At 37.8% G+C, this 25,767-nt stretch overlaps 1 protein-coding gene across 1 annotated transcript in view; it reads left to right on the top strand.

The window, feature by feature from the left end:
- The first annotated feature begins 671 nt into the window (after positions 1-671).
- The window catches only part of LOC114311735 (Insulinase (Peptidase family M16) protein), a 32,945-nt gene continuing 7,849 nt past the window's right edge, over positions 672-25,767 (top strand). Inside the window, exons 1-14 of the mRNA XM_082902883.1 lie at positions 672-969; positions 3,296-3,542; positions 3,626-3,751; positions 4,277-4,414; positions 4,516-4,650; positions 4,786-5,043; positions 5,113-5,250; positions 5,339-5,408; positions 5,519-5,732; positions 7,297-7,402; positions 7,865-8,098; positions 22,909-23,073; positions 23,161-23,310; positions 23,431-23,522. Of these exons, the coding sequence (XP_082759009.1) occupies positions 764-969; positions 3,296-3,542; positions 3,626-3,751; positions 4,277-4,414; positions 4,516-4,650; positions 4,786-5,043; positions 5,113-5,250; positions 5,339-5,408; positions 5,519-5,732; positions 7,297-7,402; positions 7,865-8,098; positions 22,909-23,073; positions 23,161-23,310; positions 23,431-23,522 (2,279 nt within the window). The 5' untranslated portion in view covers positions 672-763. The remainder of the gene's footprint in view (positions 970-3,295; positions 3,543-3,625; positions 3,752-4,276; positions 4,415-4,515; positions 4,651-4,785; positions 5,044-5,112; positions 5,251-5,338; positions 5,409-5,518; positions 5,733-7,296; positions 7,403-7,864; positions 8,099-22,908; positions 23,074-23,160; positions 23,311-23,430; positions 23,523-25,767) is intronic.

Here is a 25,767-nt window from a genome sequence, read left to right on the forward strand (position 1 = left end):
TTCACTTCATAAAATTGTTAACCGTTCAAAAAATATTTATAAAGGTATCAAAATTAAATATAAGGGCATAAGTGTCCAAAAAAATAGTGTAAATCAAGAAAAATGACTTTATGAAATAAAACTATAAATACATGAGACTAAATGGGTTAAAAAATTCCTTCATGGACATCTTAGGTTAAAACACTTCTAAATGAAATTTATCAATAAAAATTCATTGAAAAAAAAGTAAAGCAGAGGAAAAGAAAAGAAAAGAAAAATAAAAATAAAAGAAGCAAAAGAAGGTAAGAAAAGAGAAAGTGCACGAGTTTAATATTTTTATTTTGTCTAAATAATTATAATGATAGAAGTTCATATAATTTTACAAACGTCAAAAATGATATATATTAAATCAAAATCTCAAGAGTATAGATGTAATTTACTTTAAATATATATATTTTTTCACAAAAAATAGAAATAAAAAATTCTATAAATTTTAAATTTTCTACTAAATAAATTGTCAAATTAATATGAGTCTGTACACCCCACACCCCACGTTACACATTTAAACATTTATTAATAGAAAATATTGGTATTTTTTTTTTTTTTTTTGAACAGGAGAAAAAATTGGTATCTGCCGTTACCAAAAAAAAAAAAAAAAAACATTTCTCCCCCAGAGAGCAGCAAACCCAATATATACAGAGATATATATATATATATATATAGAGAGAGAGAGAGAGAGAGAGAAAACACAGGGATAGTGCGTGTGTTTCTAGAGAGAGAAAGCATGGATTTGTTGCCGGCAGAGTCATCGCAGATCAAGAAGCATGGATTCAGGTCGCTGAAGCTAGTAAACGCGAACATGGACGATGTTCTCGCTGAAAAGCCATTTGGAGTCGACTACGGGAGGCTCGAAAATGGTCTCTGCTACTATGTCCGATCCAATTCCAAACCCAAGATGAGAGCTGCTCTAGCACTTGCTGTCAAGGCTGGGTAAGTGTTTTAGGGCTAACTATTTTTTGCTTTTTTGTGCGCATTGTGTGTTCAATTTGTTGGAATTAGGAAATTTGATGCAAGTTTAGTTTTTGTGCTTGTTTGTAATTGTGGATAGTTTAAATTATGTTGAATTAATTTGGAGTTTGGGTGATTATGATGGGATTTTGAATGTACTTGGCGTTTTGCGAAATTGATTCCATTTTACGAATTTGATTGTAGCTTATAAAAATGAAAATGGGTAAATTACAAATACATCCTTAGTTTTGTTTGAAATATGGATTAGGCTGGTGGTTTTCGAAATTACAAATACCCTTGTTAGCATTTTGGGAAAATTGCAAATATGTGGTATCTTCACAAAATATTTACAAATTTTATGCCACAAAATATTTACAAATTCATGGAAAGGTTTATCACTTTAATTATTAAAATTGATAAATTTTACTACTGATTTGAATTTTTTTTTGAAAACTTTCACTGAATTGCAATTTTCCCTAGAATATTTTTATTTATAGAATTAACCAAAAAAAAAAAGAGAAAAAATTCTAACTAGTCTGTTATGCAACAATAAAATTGTTAGAATTGTTAAATGAAATATAAATCTGTCATTATTAAAAAGTATTGATTGACTTAATAATTTATTAATAAAATAGATTATTTGTTATGCAATTAGAAATTTGAAGGGACAGGATGTATTTTCTAGAACCATAGGGGGCAATTTGTATTTCAAGCAAATCTCATGGGGTGGATTTGTAATTTACCCAAAGAAAATTGATTGTAATTTTTCATGGCCGATTGCATTCTACTAGAAAGAAAACTTTGCATAATTAATGGTTAATTCAAGCAAGTCAAAAGGAGGTGGAAAAAGGGGAGGCATGAGTGATTTACATGCGAAAGGGCTTACCGATTATGTACACTAGCGGCAAGCACAATGAATGGTGGGAAACCATCGATATTTTCTTTATGTAAGATAGTAATCTTTAGAAATGAAAGTTTAAGACCAAGTAGACAATTTACTTTTTAATTTTCAATAGGTCCTATGAAAATTTCATTTCAATATATAGTTTGATCAATATATATTGAAATAACAAAACAGTCCACAACTCGTCATTTGCATTTTCCTTTCGAGTTTAAAGTGTTAGATACAAAAGTGGTGTACATAAGTTTACTTACTTGTTCAATTGTTGAAACCCATTTTTACTAGCATTATATATTCTTATCAATCCTTACTTTCTATGAAGTATGGATAGGATATGAATGAGACACATGGTTGACACATTAAAGATACGTTAATTTGACAAATTCTGAACTAGTAGAGTACTGCTTTGATATCAATATTTTCTTCTTCTTTAAGAAGTAAGCAAAGTATTGAAAAACTGTTTTTGTATTTATTCTAATAATTCTACTCTAATACTACGCAAGAAAAATATCACAATTTCAATTTCATAATAGTTCATTATAGGGATGATCTCCCCAATAGACTACTAATATCCAGAATACTCTTGACTTCTTTCATCATGATGCTACATTTTCATCAATGATGTCTAATGGCTCTAAAATTGTACCGTTTGAAAAAGTAATGTTGATTATCTTGAGAGATGAAAAGAAAAAGAGAAATAACTTGTTCATCTCTCTATTTTCTACCTTCCTCATATCGAACACAGCTAAGTTTTCTGTTTCCAAACCCTAATTTAGTTTCCACATTGGCCATCTCTCCCTTAATTCTCTCTTAAAAAACTGGGATAATTCTTACTCCTTCCTCGTCCCTAAACCATCACTCTTGGGTTTTTTGGACAAATTCACTTGAATATTTATTTATTTATTTATTGTTATTATTATTTTGCCCAAGTGATTTGGGTAATTCTCCAACACAATGCATGATGATTTCACCATTCAGTGTTGAGGGGGTATTGATCTCGACCACTAGGGTTTTGAAAATGAACAATTTGATTTGGATGTCGTTGCACCTGATGGTCTCATTGTTAGGGGTTTTGGTTGGGTTGAGAATTTGGGGTGGAATAGTGAAGAAGGGCAGCAGATAAGAGAAGAAGAGAAGAAAAAATAGAGAATGGGGTGAGGACCTTTTATTTCTCTATGTAAAATGTATATGAGACTCTTAAACAAAATGGGCAACGATCATTATCTTTAAACAGTAAAGGATTACAATATTTTAACATTTAAATGAGGTGGCGACAGGTGAAGTAATAAACTGGATGATTCTCTTCCTTCTCCTCTCTTCCGGGTCTACATGCTTATAGTCATACCTTTATAATCATTTCTACTTTTTTGAACTTTTAAACAATTTGAGGCGTTAAATTTGTTGCAGCTCAGTTTTGGAAGAGGAGGATGAACGTGGAGTTGCTCATATAGTTGAGCATCTTGCTTTTAGTGCCACAAAGAAATACACAAATCATGATATCGTTAAATTTCTTGAAAGTATTGGGGCAGAATTTGGCCCTTGTCAGAATGCAGTCACATCTGCTGATGAAACCGTTTATGAGTTGTTTGTTCCTATTGACAAGCCGGAATTGTTATCTCAGGCCATTTCAATCTTGGCAGAATTTAGCTCGGAGGTAGCAACCAATTCTCTGTTGTGTGATAATCTTCATAGTTTCATTTTTTTACTTTATTCTTTTTACCACCTGTTGCCATTTAGGTGCGAGTCTCGACAGACGATTTGGAGAAAGAAAGAGGGGCTGTTATGGAGGAGCACAGAGGGAACCGCAATGCAAATGGAAGGATGCAGGATGCACATTGGGTTCTGATGATGGAAGGTTCTAAGGTAATTTTTAAACTCTACCAATTTATCAATTTTGAGTCTCATGAACTGGTGAGGTTCTTTACATGGTCGTTGTACTTGATTCTTCCTGCATGGTTGGAGCTTGTTTGACCATTTACTTTCAAACTAACTTGAATCATCTTCACATAAAGATCACTGCTCCCTTGTAATGTTAATATTGTGCTCACATCTTCTGTTTAATGTTAACATCTTCGATATGTTATTTCAGTTGCTATTTGTCATTTCAACTATGTATGTAGCAATACTCACACACATAGAAAAGGCTGTTGCATTTTTTGCCTTGTTTGTTTGTTAGTTTTTTTTTTCCCCCTTCTTTGCAAAAATGGTTTCTGGGTTTTTCAAATTGTATTGTATTATAGTTTTGTGTTTTACTAGTATCATTGCTTCATTGAGCATCCTTGAGTCAGTTACAAATGCATATTTATTTGATTGATGACTTGATATTTGGTTTTTTGCGGGAGTTATATTAGGTTTGTGCCCTTGTAAAATTTCATTTGTTGATTGCAGTATGCTGAGCGTTTACCAATTGGGTTAGAAAGGGTAATCCAGACAGTTTCTGCTGATACTGTGAAGCAATTTTATGGGAAGTGGTACCATTTACACAATATGGCTGTGATAGCTGTTGGAGATTTTTCTGATACACAGGTTGGAATATGCTAACATTTAGATTTTCCTCTTATACAAAGAAGTTTATTTGTTGTCGAACTTTTGTTAACTCTCTGTCTTTCTCTGGCTCTCTCTCTCAGAGTGTAGTTGAGTTAATAAGGACCCACTTTGGAGATAAAAGTTCATCACCAGATCCTCCACTTATACCTCTCTTTCCAGTTCCATCTCATGAAGAACCCCGTTTTTCATGTTTTGTTGAATCTGAAGCTGCTGGGGTTAGTAGCGACTGGACTTTTCATCCAATTACGTAGATTTTGGTTTACTTCTGAATACATCAACATGCAAGTGCATTAAACTAGCACATGAAAATTTTAGTTTTAGAAATCTTACTTCCAATTTCTGTATAACAGTCTGCAGTGATGATCAGTTGTAAGATGCCTGTGGATGAGTTAAAAACTGTGAAGGACTACAGAAATTTACTTGCAGAGTCGATGTTCTTTCATGCTTTAAATCAGAGGTTTTTTAAAATATCTCGTGGAAAAGATCCTCCATATTTTTCATGCTCTGCTGCTGCTGATGTCCTAGTTCGTCCAGTGAAAGCCTATATAATGACTTCATCTTGTAAAGAGAAAGGGACTATTGAGGCCCTAAAATCAATTCTTACTGAGGTGTGTATTTAATATTGATGTAGGGATGTACTTGCTTTTCCTTTGTTTTATTAATGCCCTGCATTTCAGGTTGCTAGGGTTCGGCTGCATGGATTTTCTGAACGTGAAATTTCTGTTGCTCGAGCTTTGCTAATGTCAGAGATTGAATCTGCCTATTTGGAACGTGATCAAATGCAATCAACCAGCCTGAGGGATGAATATTTACAAGTATATACGAGTTATTGATTTTCTATTTTTTTATTCAGTTTTTATGAAATCTGGCAGCAATTTACACTTCTTTTTAAAAATTTCCCAGCATTTTCTCCGCAATGAGCCTGTTGTTGGGGTTGAGTATGAAGCACAACTTCAAAAAACTATACTACCTCGTGAGTATTTATTAATGTAACATTATTAAATTTACTGGTTTTCGGTTTCCTGTATAAAATAAGATGTGGAAATATGTTAATTGCTCTTGTAACATCTAACATATGCATAGATATATCGGCATCTGAGGTATCCAAGTATGCGGAGAATTTTCGAACATCATGTAGCTGTGTTATAAAGACCATTGAACCTCGGGCTACTGCAACAATGGATGATCTTAAAACTGTTGTGCCAATGATCAATTCTCTTGAGGAAGAACAAAGCATACCTCCTTGGGATGATGAGCACATCCCAGAAGAAATTGTTAATATAAAACCAAATCCAGGGTAAACTTCTACTCTCTTTACACTACAGTAACTCTTACGTTATCTGCTAATAAATATAAGAACCCCGAACTATTAGGAATTCTGCAGCAATTTCTTTTGTTTTGTAGTCATATGTTCATCCTTTAAATTTTGTGAGTTCTCAAAAGCATTATTGTCAAACACAATGGTGTATTTATAGTACTTTTTGGCTTCTATGCATAATCTTGATTGGGTCTATTTGCTTCAAATCATATTTTGGATGCTTATTCCTCTGTCCACTTTTGAGGTACAATTTTCGTAAGGAAATAAAATTATCATTGATCTGTAACTCTTTCTATATGCACACAACAGTAACATTGTTTTGCTGCAGAAATATTTGCACTTGTTTCTTTTTCGATGGTCCCCTGTGAGGCTTATAAGATGACGAGTTTTTAGTCTTAATAACCAAATGCAGTTTAAAAGTCTTTTAAAGTTATCTACAAACGCCAATGATAATTACTTCTATACAACCGTTTTAAAACTCGTAAGTAAATCCATAAGTAATATTATTTGAAGTCTGAACATGGTCATTCTATCCGCTGTGTTCCAGGGGTCAAATCCTTGGAAACTGATGATGCTTTACTTTCTAAGAAAAATGGGATAAATTTAAATTTACCTATGGCATGCACAATTATCCATATTCAAATATTTAAATTCGATGAACTATGTTTAAGTATGCTTTTTGAAGCAATTCACTCTAACCAAGCCACACACACAGACCTCACTTCCTCTTCCCTCAAATAAGACTAGAGGGGGATCTGATAAATTAGGTTACAGAAAGGTTCCTATCAATGTCCATAATTACTTGCAACCATGAATATTGTTATCCTGTTTTGTCTTTGTTTTTAACTCGAGGTTGTCAATATTCTTATGATTGTCAAAGAATTTGCATTAGTCTCAATGACTTCCCCAAGGCATATGGGGTTCCAACTTTTATCAAATCATATACAATACTCACATAATTTACCTCTTTAGGGCAATGATTGAAGTTCTCATAGCATGCAGTTTACAAATCATATTTGTATCAGGTTCCAATACTCGGCGCCGATTGAAAAAAGGTTCCAATAATCTTTGAATACTTGCAGAGATTGGTCAACATTTCCTAAAAATATCCATACATTAGATATATACACATTATATATACCTGCATCTATTTTGAACTAAAAAATACGTATCCCAAATTTCTTGAACTCTTGTAGACACGTCTGAATGCTTTGAAATTTGAGATGTTTCTGCTTCTCAAAATTTGAGATGTTCTCTGTACTCTTTGAGTGTAATTGTTAGGAAAAACACAACTAGTGTTTCAAACATTTGCAATATTTCTTATATAGGGAAATGAGTGAAACTAGTAATAATTTGTTTTGAATTTGGTACCAACTTCTAGTCCATGCAACATAGCCATCACTTTCTCGCATGAATTATTATAATGAGTTGGAATGTTGATAAAATCATAACAATTGGTTATTTGTCATCATTATGTGTACCTATGGGATAGTGCAGCAGGTTGAATATATGATCTAAACCTTGCTCATATGTTTTGTTTCAGGGATATCGTGCAGCAGTTTGAATATTCAAATATTGGAGCTACTGAGCTAATTCTGTCAAATGGCATGAGAGTTTGCTATAAGTATACGGACTTTTTCGATGACCAGGTATAAGCTTGTGTGGGCAATATAGTAAAAATTTTGCATTTTGAATTTCCTGTGCATGGGTGAGATGGTTTATTGACACTATCTTATACTGACATAGAACACAGACCTAGAATTCAATTAGAAGTTTCACTAAAGAATTAAAGATAGAAGAGTGTAAATTCAAATTTTCAAATTAAATAAGAATTTGGCAGGAAATGTTAATGATATTACATTTTTGTATACATATACAGGAAATTCATTGTTTTGAGAAAGAGCTAATCTACAAAGAAGCATGTACTGCCAGTTTATGGCACAAACATTAACTGGAATCCCTATGCACTGGCTAGCATGTTGATACAGTAGATATTTAACCTAGTTTCTACCAAATTATTTATTTGTTTGCTTGTCGATTTAAATGAGTGAATATCCTCTAGCATCGGTCATATCATAATAGTAATTACTATTAACATTTTGTTTAAATAGGTTCTCTTCACAGGGTTCTCATATGGGGGTTTATCTGAACTGCCAGAAAATGAGTACTTCTCATGCTCAATGGGTTCAACCATCGCTGGAGAAATTGGTGTTTTTGGTTATAGACCATCAGTTCTAATGGATATGCTTGCTGGTAAGAGAGCTGAAGTTGGAACAAAGCTTGGAGCATATATGAGAACCTTTTCAGGTGACTGCTCACCTTCGGACCTGGAAACTGCCTTGCAGGTTCGTACTTTAGATAGCCTCTGTCCAGTATTCTGCTTTCTTTTCCACAAAGCACTTTTTAATGTATATATGTGGTGGGTTGCACAAAAGGATTTAGAATGTCACATTCTTCTATATTCTGCCAGCACATCAACAAGTGTCAAACTGGCATAATTGTTAGATTGCAAACACTTTGTACTGTCCAACTCTATTCGTTTCATGAGGACTGGAACTAGGCTGGGGGATTGAGGGGCCCAAATTCCAAGCCTTGAAATATCTCCTCACATTCTACTGTATGTTTTTGTGGGGTGTACTATGGACATACCTGTGCACGAGGCTCCCAGTTAGAGAAGGATCTAGGATAGGTAGTAGGTAGGGTGACTTGCTTCTGCTCTTTTGTGGAGAGACTGATTCCTGCGACTTGAACCTATTTTTTGGGATGTGTTATTACTAATGAAAAAGAAGTCACATAATATAATATTACTCAACCCAACAAAGCTTTAATCCCTTATGATGTAAGATTACTAGTGATAAATGTTACAGTGGCACTCTGAGATGTAACATGTATATAAGTATCTCCTCCTTGAAATCCCCAACTCTGCCTTCTCTTCTGCAATTCTCTTGCTCCTGTGTTGTTGGAAGCCTTTTTCCATTGATGCCTGCTGGTTTAGTACTACTATGAACTATAAGTTTTACCTTTTCTAAGTAAAAAGTCATTTTAGATTATGGTTGCTCCAAATCTTAGTCCTAAAAAGCTCCTCATTATAGGAACCTGTCTCCATTCCCTAAAAGGTTGTGGTTTAATTGGTGTGAAAGAAGTGAAAACACTTAAAACAAAAGGGCCAGGCCAGCGCACAAGGCTCCCTCAAATGCAAGGTCGATTAGATGTATGCAGCCTTACTCCCCTCCCCATGTGATAGGCTGTTTTTGTGTTTTGAATCCATGATGTTTGGGTTGCAATAGGGAAATGTTACTGTGGTGCCAACACCTGCCCTCTAATTAGGATTGCCTCAAAATACCATCCAGTGGATTGTGGAGATTTGTGAGACTACTAGCTGGAGTAATACTGGCTATGCTTCATTATGTGGTGGGCTAAAGGTTTTGTTGTAGGTTTGAGATTTAAAAAGGTGGAAGAAAGAATTGAAACATTATAGATGTGTAGAGATTTCTTTGATGTCTGAACTAATCTCTTATGGAGTTGATATGTATATATTTTTAGGCTGCTAGATGTCTCCATTTTCCAAGTTTTGAAGAGCCTCAACAGTTTGCTGGACCTTTCTCTTAACAAGTTCCTATCAAAGTGATGAGTATATAGATATCTTTGGGCTGCTGGATTTCTCCTCGCTCTGGTAGCACAGGGACTTAATAATTTTTCATTTTCCCACGGTTTCTGTATGGCACCACCCTATGTTTTTCAAATGTACAAGTGTATATTTCATATTTAGTTAACAAGGTGTCCAAGTCTCGTAGAGCATCCTATTGTCCCCTTGGAATGAAGTCTGTAGATTTAGAGAAGAGAAAGAATTAGGGTATGAGTTAGACCTCATCCCCTTTTATATAGATAATAATCAGTAATTATAGGAGTGCCACAAGGCATAAATTATGGGCCAGCCCATTACACCAATTACGGGAGAAAATCAAATAAGAATAAAATCACACAATGTTATTTCCTATTCTAACACTCTTCCTCAAGCTGGTGCGAAGATATCTCTCATGCCCAGTTTGTTGAGAATGCCATTAAATGATTTGCTCCCTAGTCCCTTGGTGAGAATATCTGCTTAGTTGGTCCCCGGTCTTCACAAAAGGAATACATATGGTGCCATTAGTGAGCTTTTTCTTGATGAAATGCCTATCAATCTCCACATTCTTAGTTTTATCATTTTGAACTGAATTATGAGCTATGTTGATTGCGGCTTTGTTGTCACAGTATAATCTCATGGAATCTGTTTGATGTAAACCCAAGTCTCCCAACAATAGTCTAATCCATAGCAACTCACATACACCTTGAGCCATAGCTCTGAAGTCTGCCTTAGCATTGGATCTAGCAACCACATTCTGTTTCTTACTTCGTCATGTGACTAGGTTGCCTCCAACAAATGTGCAATATCCCAAAGTTGATTGTCTGTCAGTGATTGATCTAGCCCAATCTGCATCAGTGAATGCCTCCACGCTGAGGGGTCCATGTTTTGAGAAATAGTGACCCTTTCTAGGAGAAGCCTTCAAGTATCTCAGAATTCTCATAACTGCCTCTAAGTGAAAATTTGTCGGAGCATGCATAAACTGGCTAACCATGCTCACTGCAATGGCAATGTCTGGATGTGAGTGAGATAAGTATATGAGCTTACCCATTAGCCTCTGGTATTCCCCTTGTCCACTGGATCTCCCTTTTGATCCTCACTTAGTTTCTGGCTTGGTTCTAGAGGTGTATCACGTGGTCTACTCCAAGCATTCCCGTTTCCTTTAGCAAGTCAAGTACATAATTCCTCTGGCACATGAAGATACCATCCTTGGACCGAGCTATTTCAATGCCCAAAAAATACTTCAAATAGCCTAAGTCTTTGATTTCAAACTCCTTGGCTAAGTATTCTTTCAAACGAGGAATCTCCTCAATATCATCTCCTGTCAGAACAATATTATCAACATAGACAATTAGATCTATGGTTTGAAAGGTTTGCTCAAGCTATGCTGAAATATGGGTTCAAGCAAAGTCAAGCTGATCACACCTTGTTTGTGCAACACTCCTCACATGGTAAAACCTTTCAAACCTTTTAGGAGACTGCTTTAGCCCATAAAGTGACTTTCGGAGCCTGCATACTTTATCATTGGACTTAGCATCTGCAAAATCAGGAGGAATATCCATATAGACTTCTTCTGCTAAGTCTCCACGAAGGAAGGCATTCTTCACATCAAATTGATGAAGTGACCAATCCAAATTTGCAACAAGAAAGAGTAAGATTCTCACAGAATTCATCTTAGCAACTGGTGCAAATGTCTCCTGGTAATCCACCTCATAAGTCTGAGCGAAACCCTTGACAACCAGTCTTGCTTTGTACTGTTCTATGGAACCATTGGCTTTGTGTTTTACCTTGTACACCCACTTACACTCAACTGGATTTTTGCCTCTAGGTAACTCCACTAACTCCCAAGTGCCACTCTTGCTGAGAACTCTCATCTCTTTCATCATGGCATGCTTCTATTCAGGAATAGAGAGAGTATCCTGAAAATTGGTAGGGAGACCCACAGAAGACACTTTAGACAGAAAGACTTATTAAACTAAGAGACATGATTACTAATAGGATGTTGAATACATGACTTAACTCCTTTCCTATTAGCAATGGGAACATCAAGATCTGAAAAATCAGGAATAAGAGCATTGGAATTAGAATTACCTGGACTCTCAGGAGAGAGGGTGACTTTGTATACTTATCCGGAGAAGAAGTTGGCAGTGGAGGAAGGAAAGTAGTCTCTTGCATCTAGGTGACTTGCTGTCTGTTCTTGTCTCTGATATAAACTTTGCTTGCTTTCTTTTCCATAACAACTACTGGCTTATCATTCTTTATTTGTTCAACCACTGGCGGAAGTGAAATAGGAATCTCTTCACACCAAGGCTCCCTCGGAAGGGATGACTGTGATACCGGGGAGGCCAAAAAGTAAGGCTGAAACTCAAAAAAGGTGACATCCATATAAACAAACTATTTGCGAGTGGGAGGATGATAATACTTATAGCCCTTTTTGGTGGCAGAATAATCCAGAAAAACACACTTAAGAGACCTAGAATCCAATTTACCACGAGTGGGTGAATGATTATGGACAAAGTAAACACAGCCAAAAGTCTTAGGAGAAATGGAGAACCCGGAAGGGTTAGACTCCGAACAAAACTTGAAGAGGTGTTTGTTTTTTAAGGACTTGGATATGAAGACAATTAATCAAATAAGCGACAGTGAGAACGGCTTCCCACCAATAGGAGCGAGGAACCCGCATCTCAAAGGATAGACAATGGGCGACATCAAGGAGATGGCAATTTTTGCGTTCTGCAACACTATTTTGTTGAGCGGTGTTAGTACATGAAGTCTTGTGAATAATGCCATGAGTGGCGAAGTAAGTGGTAAGACCAAAGTCAATATATTCCCTCCCATTATCAGAATGTAGAATTTTGACAACTGCCCCAAAATGAGTACAAATCAGTTTATGGAAGTTTTGAAGCACAGAAAATACCTCACTTTTATCTTTCATCAAATAGACCCAAGTGGCCCTGGAACAATCATCTATGAAGGTAACAAACCATTTTTGACCCATTAAAGACACAAAACGGGATGGACCCCATACATTAGAATGAATAAAAGAAAATGGAACTAAACTTTTATTAAGAGAAGGAGCGAAAGAAGCTTTATGTTGTTTTCCAAGTTGACAAGACTCACATTGAAAATCTGACACATTACTTTTCTCAAAAACAGAAGGAAATAAATGCTTAAGTAATAAAAAAAGGGATGTCCTAAGCGACGGTGCTACAGCCAAATGTCTTCCTTGGTAGATGGTAACTAAATAGATGAATGAGCTAGCTGGTCAGTCTGATCCAGAATGTATAGCTCATGTTCCTCTCTACCACTGCCAATTCTCTTCCTCGTGATAAGGTCCTGAAAAAGACAATGATCTGAAAAAAATATCATGCTACAATTTAAGTCATGGGTAATACGATTCAAAGATAACAGATTAACACTAAAATTGGGAACATGGAGGACAAAGGACAAATGAAGGGAAAATGTGACATGAATTAAACCTTTCTGTGACACAGACGACATAGTACCATCAGCAATACGCACTTTTTCCTAACTTGAGGGGGGGTTATACTCGGAAAATAAATTAGAGGAGCTAGACATATGTTCGGAAGCACCAGAGTCAATAATCTATGGTACAGGTGTATAAGATAGCAATGCACATGGAAAGGAAGCCAAGTTACCTGAAGTAATAAAGGAAGAAGAGGGTGCACCTGTAGCAGAAATGGAGGCTCAACGGTCTAGCAAGTGGTGAAGAGCAAACTCAAAATTCGAAGCAGATAATCCCGAAACACCAGCAGCATGAGAGACAATCGAAGATGAAGATGGTGGCTTAACAGTGTCTGAAAGATGTGCCCGAGTACCAGGACGGTCTCCTCGGCCTTTGGACTGACCAGTCCGACTCCCGCGAGTACCAGGACGGTTTCCTTTGCCACCAGAAGGAGTCCCATGCAACTTCCAACAAGTTTCTTGGGTGTGGTGAGGTCGACGGCAGTAGTGATAGTAAAGATTATCCTTCCCAGAGGAAGGAAAAAAACCACGAGACACATGGTCTCCATCTCAAGGGGGTGCATAAACCAAGGCCGAGCGATCAATACTAGCAGAAGAAAGCATTGCAGAACGGCGACTCTCCTCATTTTGCACAAAAGCAAAGGCCTCCTGGAAAGAAGGAAGCACATCCATACCAAGTACTTTGCTCCAAACCTTATCATAGTCCACATTTAGGCCTTCTAAGAACTTGAAGACCCGCTCCTACGCCACAAACTTCTGGTAACCCGCAGAATTAGTGGGACAAACAGGCTTGTAATCCTGAAGGTGATCAAGCCGTTTCCACCCATTGCTAAGAAAGGTAAAATACTGGAGGATAGTCAACTCACCTTGTACCGACCTTTTAATGGAGCGATCTAACTCGAAAGCTTGTGAGAAGTTCTCCTTCTGGGAGTAAGTAGTAGCCACGGCCTCCCAAATATCTTATGCAGTGTCCATAGAAAGATAGCCCTCTTCAATCTTCGGGACCATAGAATGGATCAACCAACTCATAATGAGGGAGTTGGTGATCTCCCATTGATCATAACTCGGGTCTGTAGTAGTAGGTGCTTATATCCTGCCATCCACATTTCTCATCTTCCCTTTGCTCTTCAAAAAGATAGTCAAACTCTGTGACCACGCTAGATAGTTCTGCCCATTGAATAGAGAGGTGGTGATTTTAAGACTAGGGTTGAGGGTATCAGTCATATTAGTAGAGATAATGAAACTCTCACTCTTAGGTGTTTGAGAAACAATGGACACACCGGGAAAGTCTGCCATTGATACCATACTAATGAACCCTTAAAAAAAAAACTAGTCTCAATCACAAACCCGCAAGATAATAGTGGAAGGAAAGACACAACGATTACAAAGAAAGCATAAAGAATTTAAAACTTTTTTTTTTTTGCTGCATTTTTATTTTTATGGTTTATTTATTTATTTTCCTTGTTATTTACAAAAGAGACACAGACAAAGAAGACGACAGAAAACAACTAAATAGAGAAGACGACAGGGAAAGACGAAGGAGAGAGCATAGCCGAAGTTAACTGGAGCACTGGTCTTGACCTAGAGGGCCTCCAGGGTTGTCGACAAGCCTAGAATGGTGGCCCAGTGTCACGACTCAAACCTGCCCCTATGGGTTTAGTACCGTAACCGGCCAGTAATCCGAGATTACTGAAGGCCTGCTTAACAGTAAAACAGTAATACAGAGCACAGGGGCTGGCGGAAGCCAAAACAGTAATTAAAAGATGTCCAATGAGCTGTGACATTCTGTATGCAAAAAGACTTTTCAAAACATGTTCACATTCAGAACAAAAACAGTATATACATACATCATTTACAGACATTCAGGTTAGGGACCAAATCCCTACCATAACAGTACAGTAACAGTCTATACAGTGTATACAAAACAAAGACAAAAAAAGGGGAATCTAAAACACCCCGAAGCAGCCTTAGCTTGGCAGCATTTGGAACCTCGCAGTGAGGTACATTGGTTGGCTTGACAAAAAGGGAGTTTAATTTTGCAATCTCCTCTTCAAGTCTTCTAAATTCAAGCAAGGTTTTCTAGTTGAACTCAATTTTCTTCTAAGTCTCTCTCTCTCTCTCTCTCGTTTGGCCTCTAAAGATGGAATGGATGATATAACAAACATGAATGAAGTAGTAAGGGATGGTCTGGACTCAAACCACTAAGTGACAAACTTGTAGATAAGTCCAACTTTTGTAATTTATCAATAAATAACCTAATTTAATCATACCAAATCATATTTCAATTAAATATACCATAAAATCACATTATTCTAATTAACACAAAGCATTAATCAATTTCAGATTCGGCTGCCGATAAGGCCTTCAATTTGCAGTTTAAAACATGAAACATGAACAGATCATTTAACAGTCAACAAATAGAAATGCATTTAAACTAATATACTAAATCAATCAGTTCAGAATTTCAGTCAATCAGTCAGTTAACATGCTTAATCATAGATTAGCACTAATCAGTGGTGAGGGTTATTACAGTCTCCCCTCCTTATAAAGAGTTGGTCCTCCAAACTCGAGTTACCTTCATTCTGGAAGAAAACAGGATTCAGTGGGAATAGTTCAGGATATCTCTTGATCATATCGTCTTCCCTTTCCCAAGTGGTATACACGCCACCATGGTTTTGCCAATCAACTTTCACTAACGGAATCTCTTTGTTCCTCAACTTCTTGATCCGTTTGTTCACAATCTGAATAGGCCGTTCTTCATAAGTGTAGTCGTCACTTAGCACTACACGGGTAGGCACAATCACATGGAAGGGATCCCGAAGGTAATCCCTTAACATTGAAATGTGGAACACGTTATGCATATGCTCCATTTCAGGAGGAAGTGCTACTTGATACGCCACCGGATTAATCTTTTCAATAATCTCATACGGTCCGACATATCTCGGCGCTAGCTTACCCTTGACTCCAAAACGAGTCTGGCCTTTCATCAGTGTCACTTTTACAAAAACATGATCACCTACTTCATACTCTCTGTCCCGCCTTCGGACATCCTCATAGCTTTTCTGTCGGCTTTGTGCGGTTTTCAGTCTCTGTTGGATTAGTTTCACCTTTTCTGTGGTTTCCTATACAATCTCGGGCCCAAGCAAAGGCCCATCTCCAACTTCTGCCCAGCAGATAGGAGATCGACATTTCCTGCCATATAAGGCCTCAAAAGGCGTCATACCAATACTCGGGTGAAAACTGTTGTTGTAGGCAAATGGCTTTTCCAATTTCCTTAGAAATCAAGAACACACATTCTCAGTAAATCCTCTAGAGTCAGGATGGTTCTTTCTGACTGACCATCTGTCTGAGGATGGTATGCACTACTTAGTCTCAGTTCAGTACCCAATGCTGTCTGCAAACTTCGCTAAAATCTCGATGTAAACTTCGAGTCCCTATCAGAAACAATGGACACAGGCACTCCATGCAATCTAACAATCTCATCAATATAGATTACAGCCAATTTGTCCGCATTATAAATTGTTTTGACAGGTAAGAAATGAGCAGATTTAGTCAGTCTATCAATAATAACCCAAATTGAATCCATACCTTTACTGGAGCGAGGTAAACCAACAATGAAATCCATAGTGATATGTTCCCATTTCCACTCCGGTATCGGTAAGGGTTGCAGTAAACCTGCGGGTCGTTGATGTTCGGCTTTGACTTGTTGGTAATGAAGACATTTCGACACAAAGTCAGCAATCTCTTTCTTCATTCCCGGCCACCAGAAAGTTAGTTTCAAGTCTTGGTACATTTTTGTATTTCCTGAATGGATAGACAGTTTTGAATTGTGGCCTTCTTGCAAAATTCTTCTTTTCAGTTCAGAATCACTCGGTACACACAATCTTCTCTAAAATTTCAACACATTATTCCCAAATTTGAAATCTGGCCTCGGTTTAGATTTCCGTTCGTCGATGATCTTTCTCAAGAAGTCATCCTGTTGCTGTTTCTCTTTAATCTCTTCAATCAGTGCTGGTTGAGTAGAAATAGCGGCTATTGTTCCACCTTGTTCACGCAAAACAATCTCAATTTCAAGTCTTTTAAGGTCACATAGCAATTCTTTCTGCCCGGTGAGTAAACATGTTAAATTTTCAATCGATTTCCGGCTGAGCGCATCAGCAACGGTGTTGGCTTTCCCTGGGTGATACAGAATTTGCAGATCGTAGTCTTTTATCAGTTCTAACCATCTCCGCTGCCTCATGTTCAGTTCTTTCTGTGTGAAGAAGTACTTCAAACTCTTGTGGTCTGCATACACCTCACATGTTGCCCCATAAAGGTAGTCACGCCAGATTTTCAGTGCAAATACTACTGCAGCAAGTTCCAAATCATGGGTTGGGTAGTTCTTTTCATACGGTCTCAGTTGTCGGGAAGCATACGCAACCACTTTCCCATTCTGCATTAAAACACACCCCAAACCCTTATGAGAAGCATCACTAAATATAGTATAACCATCCATACCTGAGGGGAGGGTAAGAATTGGTGCAGTCACCAATCGAGTCTTCAACTCTTGAAAGGCTGATTCTCTCTGATCGGTCCAGTCAAATGATATCCCATTTTGAGTCAACTGCGTCAGTGGTAGGGCAATTTTGGAGAAATCTTTGACAAACCTTCTGTAATACCCGGCTAAGCCTAGAAAACTTCGGATTTCGGTAACATTTGTCGGTTTAGGCCAACTCACTACTGTTTCAATTTTTTGCGGATCAACTGAAATTCCATCCTTACTGATCACATGTCCCAAAAACATAACATTGTCAAGCCAAAATTCACATTTAGTCAGTTTAGCATACAGTTTCGGTTCTCTTAGGGTCTGTAGGGCAATTCTCAAATGATGTTCATGTTCCTCCGTGCTTTTGGAATAAATTAAAATGTCATCTATGAATACAACAATAAAGTCATCGAGGAATGGTTTAAAAATTCGGTTCATAAGGTCCATAAATGCAGCTGGTGCATTAGTAACTTCGAAGGGCATAACAAGAAATTCGTAGTGTCCATACCTCCTTCGAAAGGCTGTCTTTTCAATGTCCCCTGTCTTGACTTTCAACTGGTGGTATCCAGATCTAAGGTCAATTTTGGAGAACACTTGGGCACCCTGTAACTGGTCAAACAAATCATCAATACGAGGCAATGGATATTTATTTTTCACTGTTACCTTGTTCAGTTCACGGTAGTCAATGCAGAGTCTCAATGAGCCGTCTTTCTTTTTCACAAATAAGACCGGTGCGCCCCACGGTGAAGTACTGGGCCTGATGAACTTCTTATCTAGCAGTTCTTGTAGCTGAACTTTCAACTCTTTCAATTCAGTCGGTGCCATTCTGTAAGGAGCTTTAGATACTGGCTGTGTACTCAGAATCACATCAACGGTGAACTCGATCTCTGTATCAATCAAATCTCCTGGCAAATCATCTGGAAAAACATCTAGGAATTCTCTGACTATAGGAATACTGTTCACATCAGTTTTAGCATCAGTAGATACAGTCAATACACAACACATATATCCTTTACACTCCTTTTTAATCAGTTTAAAAGCTTTCATGGATGAATCAGATACGGAGGAGGTACTACTCCAACTCCGTTAAACACAAATTCAGGCAGTCCAGGTGGACTTTAAACTACTTGTTTTGTTACACAGTCTATACTAGCATGATATTTTGTTAACCAGTCCATTCCCAATATCACATCAAAATGATCAATATTCAGAGGCAGTAAATCAATATACAGATGAACATCCCCAACAATAATTTCACCTGCAGGGTACATATAAGCACAAGTCATGGATCTCCCAACAGGTGAAGATACAGTTAACAGATAGTTCATGGGTTCCAGTGGTCTATTTAATTTGCGCGAAAAAGCATGCGATACATATGAATGTGTAAACCCTAAATCAATTAGAATATATGCATTTTGAGCACAAATTGAGAGTATACCTGACACAATGGTCTCGGTATTCTGTACGTCTCCCGGTACGAGTGCGAACACTCGGCCTTGTCTTGTAGGCTCTTTTCCAGTCGCTTTGGGGTTGGGTTTGGGTGGAGCAGTTGATGCTGCGGCGTTTGGTGCAGCTTTACTATTGCCCTGAGGAGCAGATGGGCAATCTTTGATCATGTGGCCCACCTTGCCACACCTGTAACAAGCACCAGATATTTTATAGCAAACCCCCTTATGTTTTTTACCACATTCAGAACAGGGCGGTATAGAAGCACTTCCCTGACTGGAACTGGTTGTTGACCCTGTATTCTGCTTTTTGTTCAATGAATTATTTCTGCCTTTCTTAAACTTGAAGCCTCGCCTCTTACCACGCCACTCGGTTCCCGGTGTTTCAGTCTGTTTCAGTGCCTCGATGTTCGACTCAGTTATTATTGCTCGGTCAAGAACATCCACATACTTAAGCAGTTTCAAAACATTAATTCTGTCAAGTATTTCCACATTAAGGCCACCTTCAAACTTCCTGGCCTTCTTGTAGTTAATGTCCATCATGTGTGGTGCATATCAAGTAAGTTTAGTAAACTTTGATTCATACTCTGCTACCGAAATGGTGCCTTGTTTCAGTTGTTCAAATTCAGTCACCTTTCGGTCCCTGACACACTGTGGGAAGTATTTCTCAAAGAAGGCTCCCTTAAACTGAGCCCAAGTCATAACAGTGTCGGTGTCACGGACAAGCATCCACCACCTTCTGACCTCTTCTTGTAAGGTTAAAGTATCCAGTAGCACTTTGTGTGCTTCAGAACACGGAAAGACTTCAAACAATTTCTCGGTCTCTAGGACCCATGCTTCGGCCTTTAAGGGTTCAAGGCCTCCCTGGAAGAATGGCAGTTTCATCTTGCTAAACTTCTGTGTCAGAGCTATTATATCATCATTAATATTCTGTTCCGGTTGAACTGGAGGAGGTGGGGGCTGTTGGTTCTGTTGTTGTAGCCTCAAGGCCTCCGTCAACATTTTAACTGTTCTTTCTAGCCTTGCCATTCTGGCCTCAGATGATTCAGTTCCATCAGTAGTTCTCGCATTCTCCATTTCACTATAGGCAATTATGGCAATTATAAACATAGACAGTTGCATACTTAACATATTAACACATTAGTACGTATATTTATGTCATGGCAATACACACTTATCAATGCTCATGCAATGTCCTATTCACTTTTCTAGGACATCCTATAGCTCATTTGGATACGTGTGTGCGGTATAACTCGTGGTTTAGTATCGCTCTGATACCATTCTGTCACGGCCCAAACCCGCCCCTATGGGTTTAGCACCGTAACCAGCTAGTAATCCGAGATTACCGAAGGCCTGCTTAATAGTAATACAGAGTACAGGGGCTGGCGGAAGCCAAAACAGTAATTAAAAGATGTCCAATGAGCTGTGACATTCTGTATGCAAAAAGATTTTTCAAAACATGTTCACATTCAGAACAAAAACAGTATATACATACATCATTTACAGGCATTCAGGTTAGGGACCAAATCCCTACCATAACAGTACAGTAACAGTCTATACAGTCTATACAAAACAGAGACAAAAAAGGAGAAATCTAAAACACCCCAAAGCAGCCTTAGCTTGGCAGCACTTGGAACCTCGCAGTGAGGTACGTTGGTTGGCTTGACAAAAATGGAGTTTAATTTTGCAATCTCCTCTTCAAGTCTTCTAAATTCAAGCAAGGTTTTCTAGTTGAACTCAATTTTCTTCCATGTCTCTCTCTCTCTCTCGTTTGGCCTCTAAAGATGAAATGGATGATATAACAAACATGAATGAAGTAGTAAGGGATGGTCTGGAGTCAAACCACTAAGTGGCAAACTTGTAGATAAGTCCAACTTTTGTAATTTATCAATAAATAACCTAATTTAATTATACCAAATCATATTTCAATTAAATATACCATAAAATCACATTATTCTAATTAACACAAAGCATTAATCAATTTCTGATTCGGCCGCCGATAAGGCCTTCAATTTGCAGTTTAAAACATAAAACATGAATAGATCATTTAACGGTCAACAGATAGAAATGCATTTAAACTAATACACTAAATCAATCAGTTCAGAATTTCAGTCAATCAGTCAGTTAACATGCTTAATCATAGATTAGCACTAATCAGTGATGAGGGTTGTATTACCCAGGGCTGTCGACAAACCTAGAAGGGAACAACGAGGGCTTCGATTATTGTGGGTGAGGAGGCCGACTGACCTTCTGAAGCAGAGAAGGCTTCAGTTGCCCTGGGTGAGGAGGCTGACTGGCCTTCTGAAGCAGAGAAGACTTCGGCTGGCCCAGAGGAACCTTCAACTGGCCTGGGTAGAAGCCGACGGGCCTTCTGTTGCCCTGGGTGAGGACCGATTGCCCTGGGATACTTGGAGGTGACCTTTGGTTGGTGCAAAGGTTCTCCTATTGTGGCTCTGATACCATGTAGATTTAGAGAAGAGAAAGAATTAGGGTATGAGTTAGACCTCATCTCCTTTTATATAGATAGTAATCAGTAATTACAAGAGTGCCACAAGGCATAAATTATGGGCCAGCCCATTACACCAATTACAGGAGAAAATCAAATAAGAATAAAATCACACAATATAAACAAAGTCTGCCTGTCCCACATGCACTGAGTTACTACAGGAAGAATTCCATGGGATGACCCAAAAGAGATGATTTGGAATCAGCACCTCCACTTTGTGAGGCAGTAGCTTATCGTGGCTGTCTTGTGTATCCTTGAGTTTGATATGGACATAATGGGTATGTTTGGTTTGTGTTTGAGAGATGTGTTTTAGAGATAAAAAGTACGAAAACATGTTTGGTTTGATTTTTTTTAAAAGATGTTTTGGAAAATTATTTTGAGATAGAGTTTTGAAAAAAGTGATTGATTTGATGTGTGTGAGAGAGAGATTTGTTTGGAAAACTTGTTTGGTTTACAAGTTTTGGGAAATTTTTTTGGAAAAATTTGTTTGGTTTGGTTATTTTTGAAAACTTATTTGTAGAGAAAATTTCCCAAATTCTTTTCAGAAAATCAAACCAAACAAGCCCAATATTATCATAGAATACGATGGTGCTGGATGGTTAAGGAATATATAATCTATGCAAACTTACATTTTTAATGGTGATAGTAGGATGCAGTTAGTATATATCCGTAAGGGAAGAAACTCATATATGATATGTAGTGAGATGCTTTAGTTTCTCTTTTTAATTGCATTAAACTATGTTTGCTTGTGTTTCTTGTTCTATTGGTTTGTCTTTGGTCCAGTTAAGTCATTTGGCTAGCAGATCACAGTCAAAACATGTATGAATTTTGTTAACCTTTTGCAGGGGCGACTCCAGCTTGTAGGTGATGGGGTCCCCTTCCCCCATCAACTTGTCAAACACTGTTAAAAAAAAATTATTTATATTATAAATGTTATAATTTAACCTCAATAGAACACTAAGGGATCACATCATATAGTTTGACATCAATAAATGAATAATTTCTTGATTACATATATACATGAAAATGTGTTTGACATTATTAACAATGAAGTTATTATGCAACAATTTCTAAAAAATAAAACCTCATTAAATGCAACCGTAAAAGTTTATATACTTTTCTGTTAAGACAAAATAGCATAATATTTTTGCAGTTTATTCTACTTAAAGTTTGAGAAGTTTAAGACATTGTTTGAGGTTTAGCTTTTTAAATAATTTTTTGGCTTTTTGGATGTTTTATAAAGTGAAAAAGTCGATGTATTTGATAATGACTTTTCTATTTGTATGAAAAAACATAACTGGTATGTATGACTTACTTTTTTTAGGAGTTTTTAGCTTTTTGTTTTTGGATTTTTTTTGGTACTTATTATTTTTTTTAAATAAACCTTTTGGCTTTTTCTAGCCTAAAAGTCAAAGTTTTCAAACAAGGTCTAAATGTTGTTTAGTTTAAAAGTTCTTTATTATTATTTTTTTTTTTTTGAAAGAATTTGTGGAACTTGAGCATGCATAGTGACCCCATCTCTAAAAATTTCTGGAGTTGCGACTGACCTTTTGATTTTTTCTTTCTGGCAGCTAGTTTATCAGCTATTTACAACAGATGTAGAACCAAGGGAAGAAGACATCAAGATAGTGATGCAAATGGCAGAAGAAGCCGTCCGTGCTCAAGAGAGAGATCCTTACACTGCATTTGCAAACCGAGTGAGGGAGCTCAATTATGGAAACTCCTATTTTTTTAGGGTATGATTGACCTTCTGATTTAAATTATCATATTTTTTTGATGGATTTGTCCTGCTTATGATTTAATGGTAATTTCTTCTTATGCAGCCAATTAGAATTGGTGACCTTAAAAAAGTTGATCCGTTTAAGGCTTGTGAATACTTCAACAATTGTTTTAAGGATCCCTCGACTTTTACAGTTGTGATTGTTGGGAATATTGATCCTGCTATTGCATGCCCCTTAATTTTGCAGTATTTGGTAAGTCATCAAAGCTGGCTAGGCCAAGCGTCTTCTAGTATTCATTGTTCTTTTTTGTTTTGTTTTTGCTGGGCTTCTAGTATTTATTGTTAAATGGATTTGTGATTCATCATGATGTAGGGTGGAATTCCAAGACCTCTTGAACCCGTTTTCCATTTCAGCCGTGATGATCTCAAAGGCTTGCCTTTCACTTTTCCTTCGACCATAATTAGGTAGGTCTGCCTTTGATTTTTATTTTATTTATGTTAGTGCTAAATCAGGGGTGACCATTGGTTCAGTTATAAAACCTTGGCCTAATAACCTTGAGGTTACGGATTCAAGTCTCGGGGCAACCACTTTGTGCACAATGCCAAAGGTTAGGTGTGTACCCAATCTTTCCCCTCCCAAACACACATTAATGTGTACTAATTGAGCGTTGTTTTTTTTATGCTAAATCAATGTTTCAAAATTTTCACAATTGTTGGAATGGTAGATAGCGAGTATGAGATTAATTCGTTGGACCTATTGATTTGTTGTGATTTGCACTGGCTTAAACTTTAAACTTTAAACTTTAATACAATGACTTGAGGAAACAACCATTAATATTTTTCACAGATGGAGGTTGTGAAACCATTAGTATGTACTCCACTGGCTATGCTTACTCCTGGAGGAGCTGACTTGGAAATGGTGGTCTTCAGAATCTTTGGGGCTTTGACTATGTTAAATGATGATGTTGGGTTGAAGGATGGGTCTGGGTGAAGGGGTAAGTAGATTAGGTAGGGGATCTAAGCTCGTAGTGGTGAAAAGGTTAAGGTATTGGCTATTGCGATGAATATGGGAGATGGAACAGGGAGGATGAAACCTGTTAGGAGAACTGGAGTTAGAAGTGAGAAATAAATTAGTTGAAGCCAATATTGTAGCTGGTGCTTCAGGAAGAGAAAGGCACTGTCAAGAGGAGGAGATAGAGCAGGTGATGGGGACCAAGGAAGGGAAAGAATGAAGACATATGTGAGGCGCAAGAGGGTCCAACTGGAAGATTAGTTTTTTCGGCAAAATTCACTTTCATGTTTGCATAACCCCCCTGGTCATTTGGAAATAAGCACCTAACCCTTGTGTTTGCGGTCTAAAGTGCACCATCAGGCCCGTTAACAGCTTAACCGAAAAGACTAAATTACCCTTGTACATAAGTAACTCATTGTCCAAACCACATACATTTTTGTCATTTTTAGGGAGGCAAAATTCACTTTAACCCCGTGCTGTACTCTATGTGCAGTTTATTCCTAATATTTGGAAATGAGCACATAACCCCCTTATATCCTGTCACGTGTTTTACACTTGTCATCTTGGACGGAATGCCTGATGGTGCACTTTAGTCCACAATGGGGGGTAGGAGTGAGCAATGGATATATCGATCCGCCAAAACCGACCGAACCGAACCGGACCGGACCGATCCGATCCGATCCGCTGCATTTTGGACGGATGCGTGATGACGAGCGGACGGTTGTGGATTGATTTTCTTCAATCCGCCAATCTGGCGGACGGATGGCGGATTTGAGATTTCTTTGGCCGCAATTGAACCGTCAAACCGCGAGCACCTCTAGTAATTTATAATGTTAGAATATAATATGTAAAATGTTGCTTTAATAATTAGGTTAGTATAATAATTAGTATGCTTTAATAATGTACCTTTAATAATGTTGTTTGGTTTGTGCTTCTACTTTCGGTTTGTAATTGTTCTCCCTCTCCTCTATAAAGGAGAGAGCTCAACACAACAATATACATCGATCAATAATACATCATTCATTCTCTATACAATTCTCTTTATACATTGAATTTTAACATGGTATCAGAGCAGGTTTAGAATCTACTATTTTCGCTTCTCCGGCGGGCGGCAACCTCACCTTAGCCGCCCGCCGGACCTCAACCTAGTCTGCTTGTTTTTCTACACATACCTTCTTCCATAATTAAGCTCTTCTCTGCCTTTACAATGGCTGCCAACGAAGACCAAGCTTTTCCAGACCCATCCTCCACACAGACCAGCTCATATACACAAGAGATGCTTGATATCTCTCTCTGCACCTGGTCTCTCTATCTCTGGCATGAACTGGTTCGGAGATGAAGAGATCACACGCATACACACATGCATCTGCTCTCGGGCTCTCTCTCTCTCTCTTTCTCCCACGAGCGTGAGGAGAAGAATCAAGAACCATCACCGTTGCGGCTGCACAGCCATGCCACCGCTGCCTATAGCTGTGACCACAACGACTGCCCACCACAACCCTTCCCCGACCCACCGACGCAATCCCATCTCGCCCCCGCAATCGCCATTGCCGCAGCCACTGGAGCCGTCCAACCCAACCCCAATCGAATCCGGTGAGGAAAGGAGGCACAACTATTCACTCAATTCTTTTTTGGATCATTTTTTATAAGGAACTGTTGTTATTTGAGCAACTCCAATAGCTCATATTTCTTGCATTG

Source organism: Camellia sinensis, chromosome 13, assembly GCF_055761805.1.
Source record: "Camellia sinensis isolate YWXY chromosome 13, ASM5576180v1, whole genome shotgun sequence".
Lineage (NCBI taxonomy): Eukaryota > Viridiplantae > Streptophyta > Magnoliopsida > Ericales > Theaceae > Camellia > Camellia sinensis.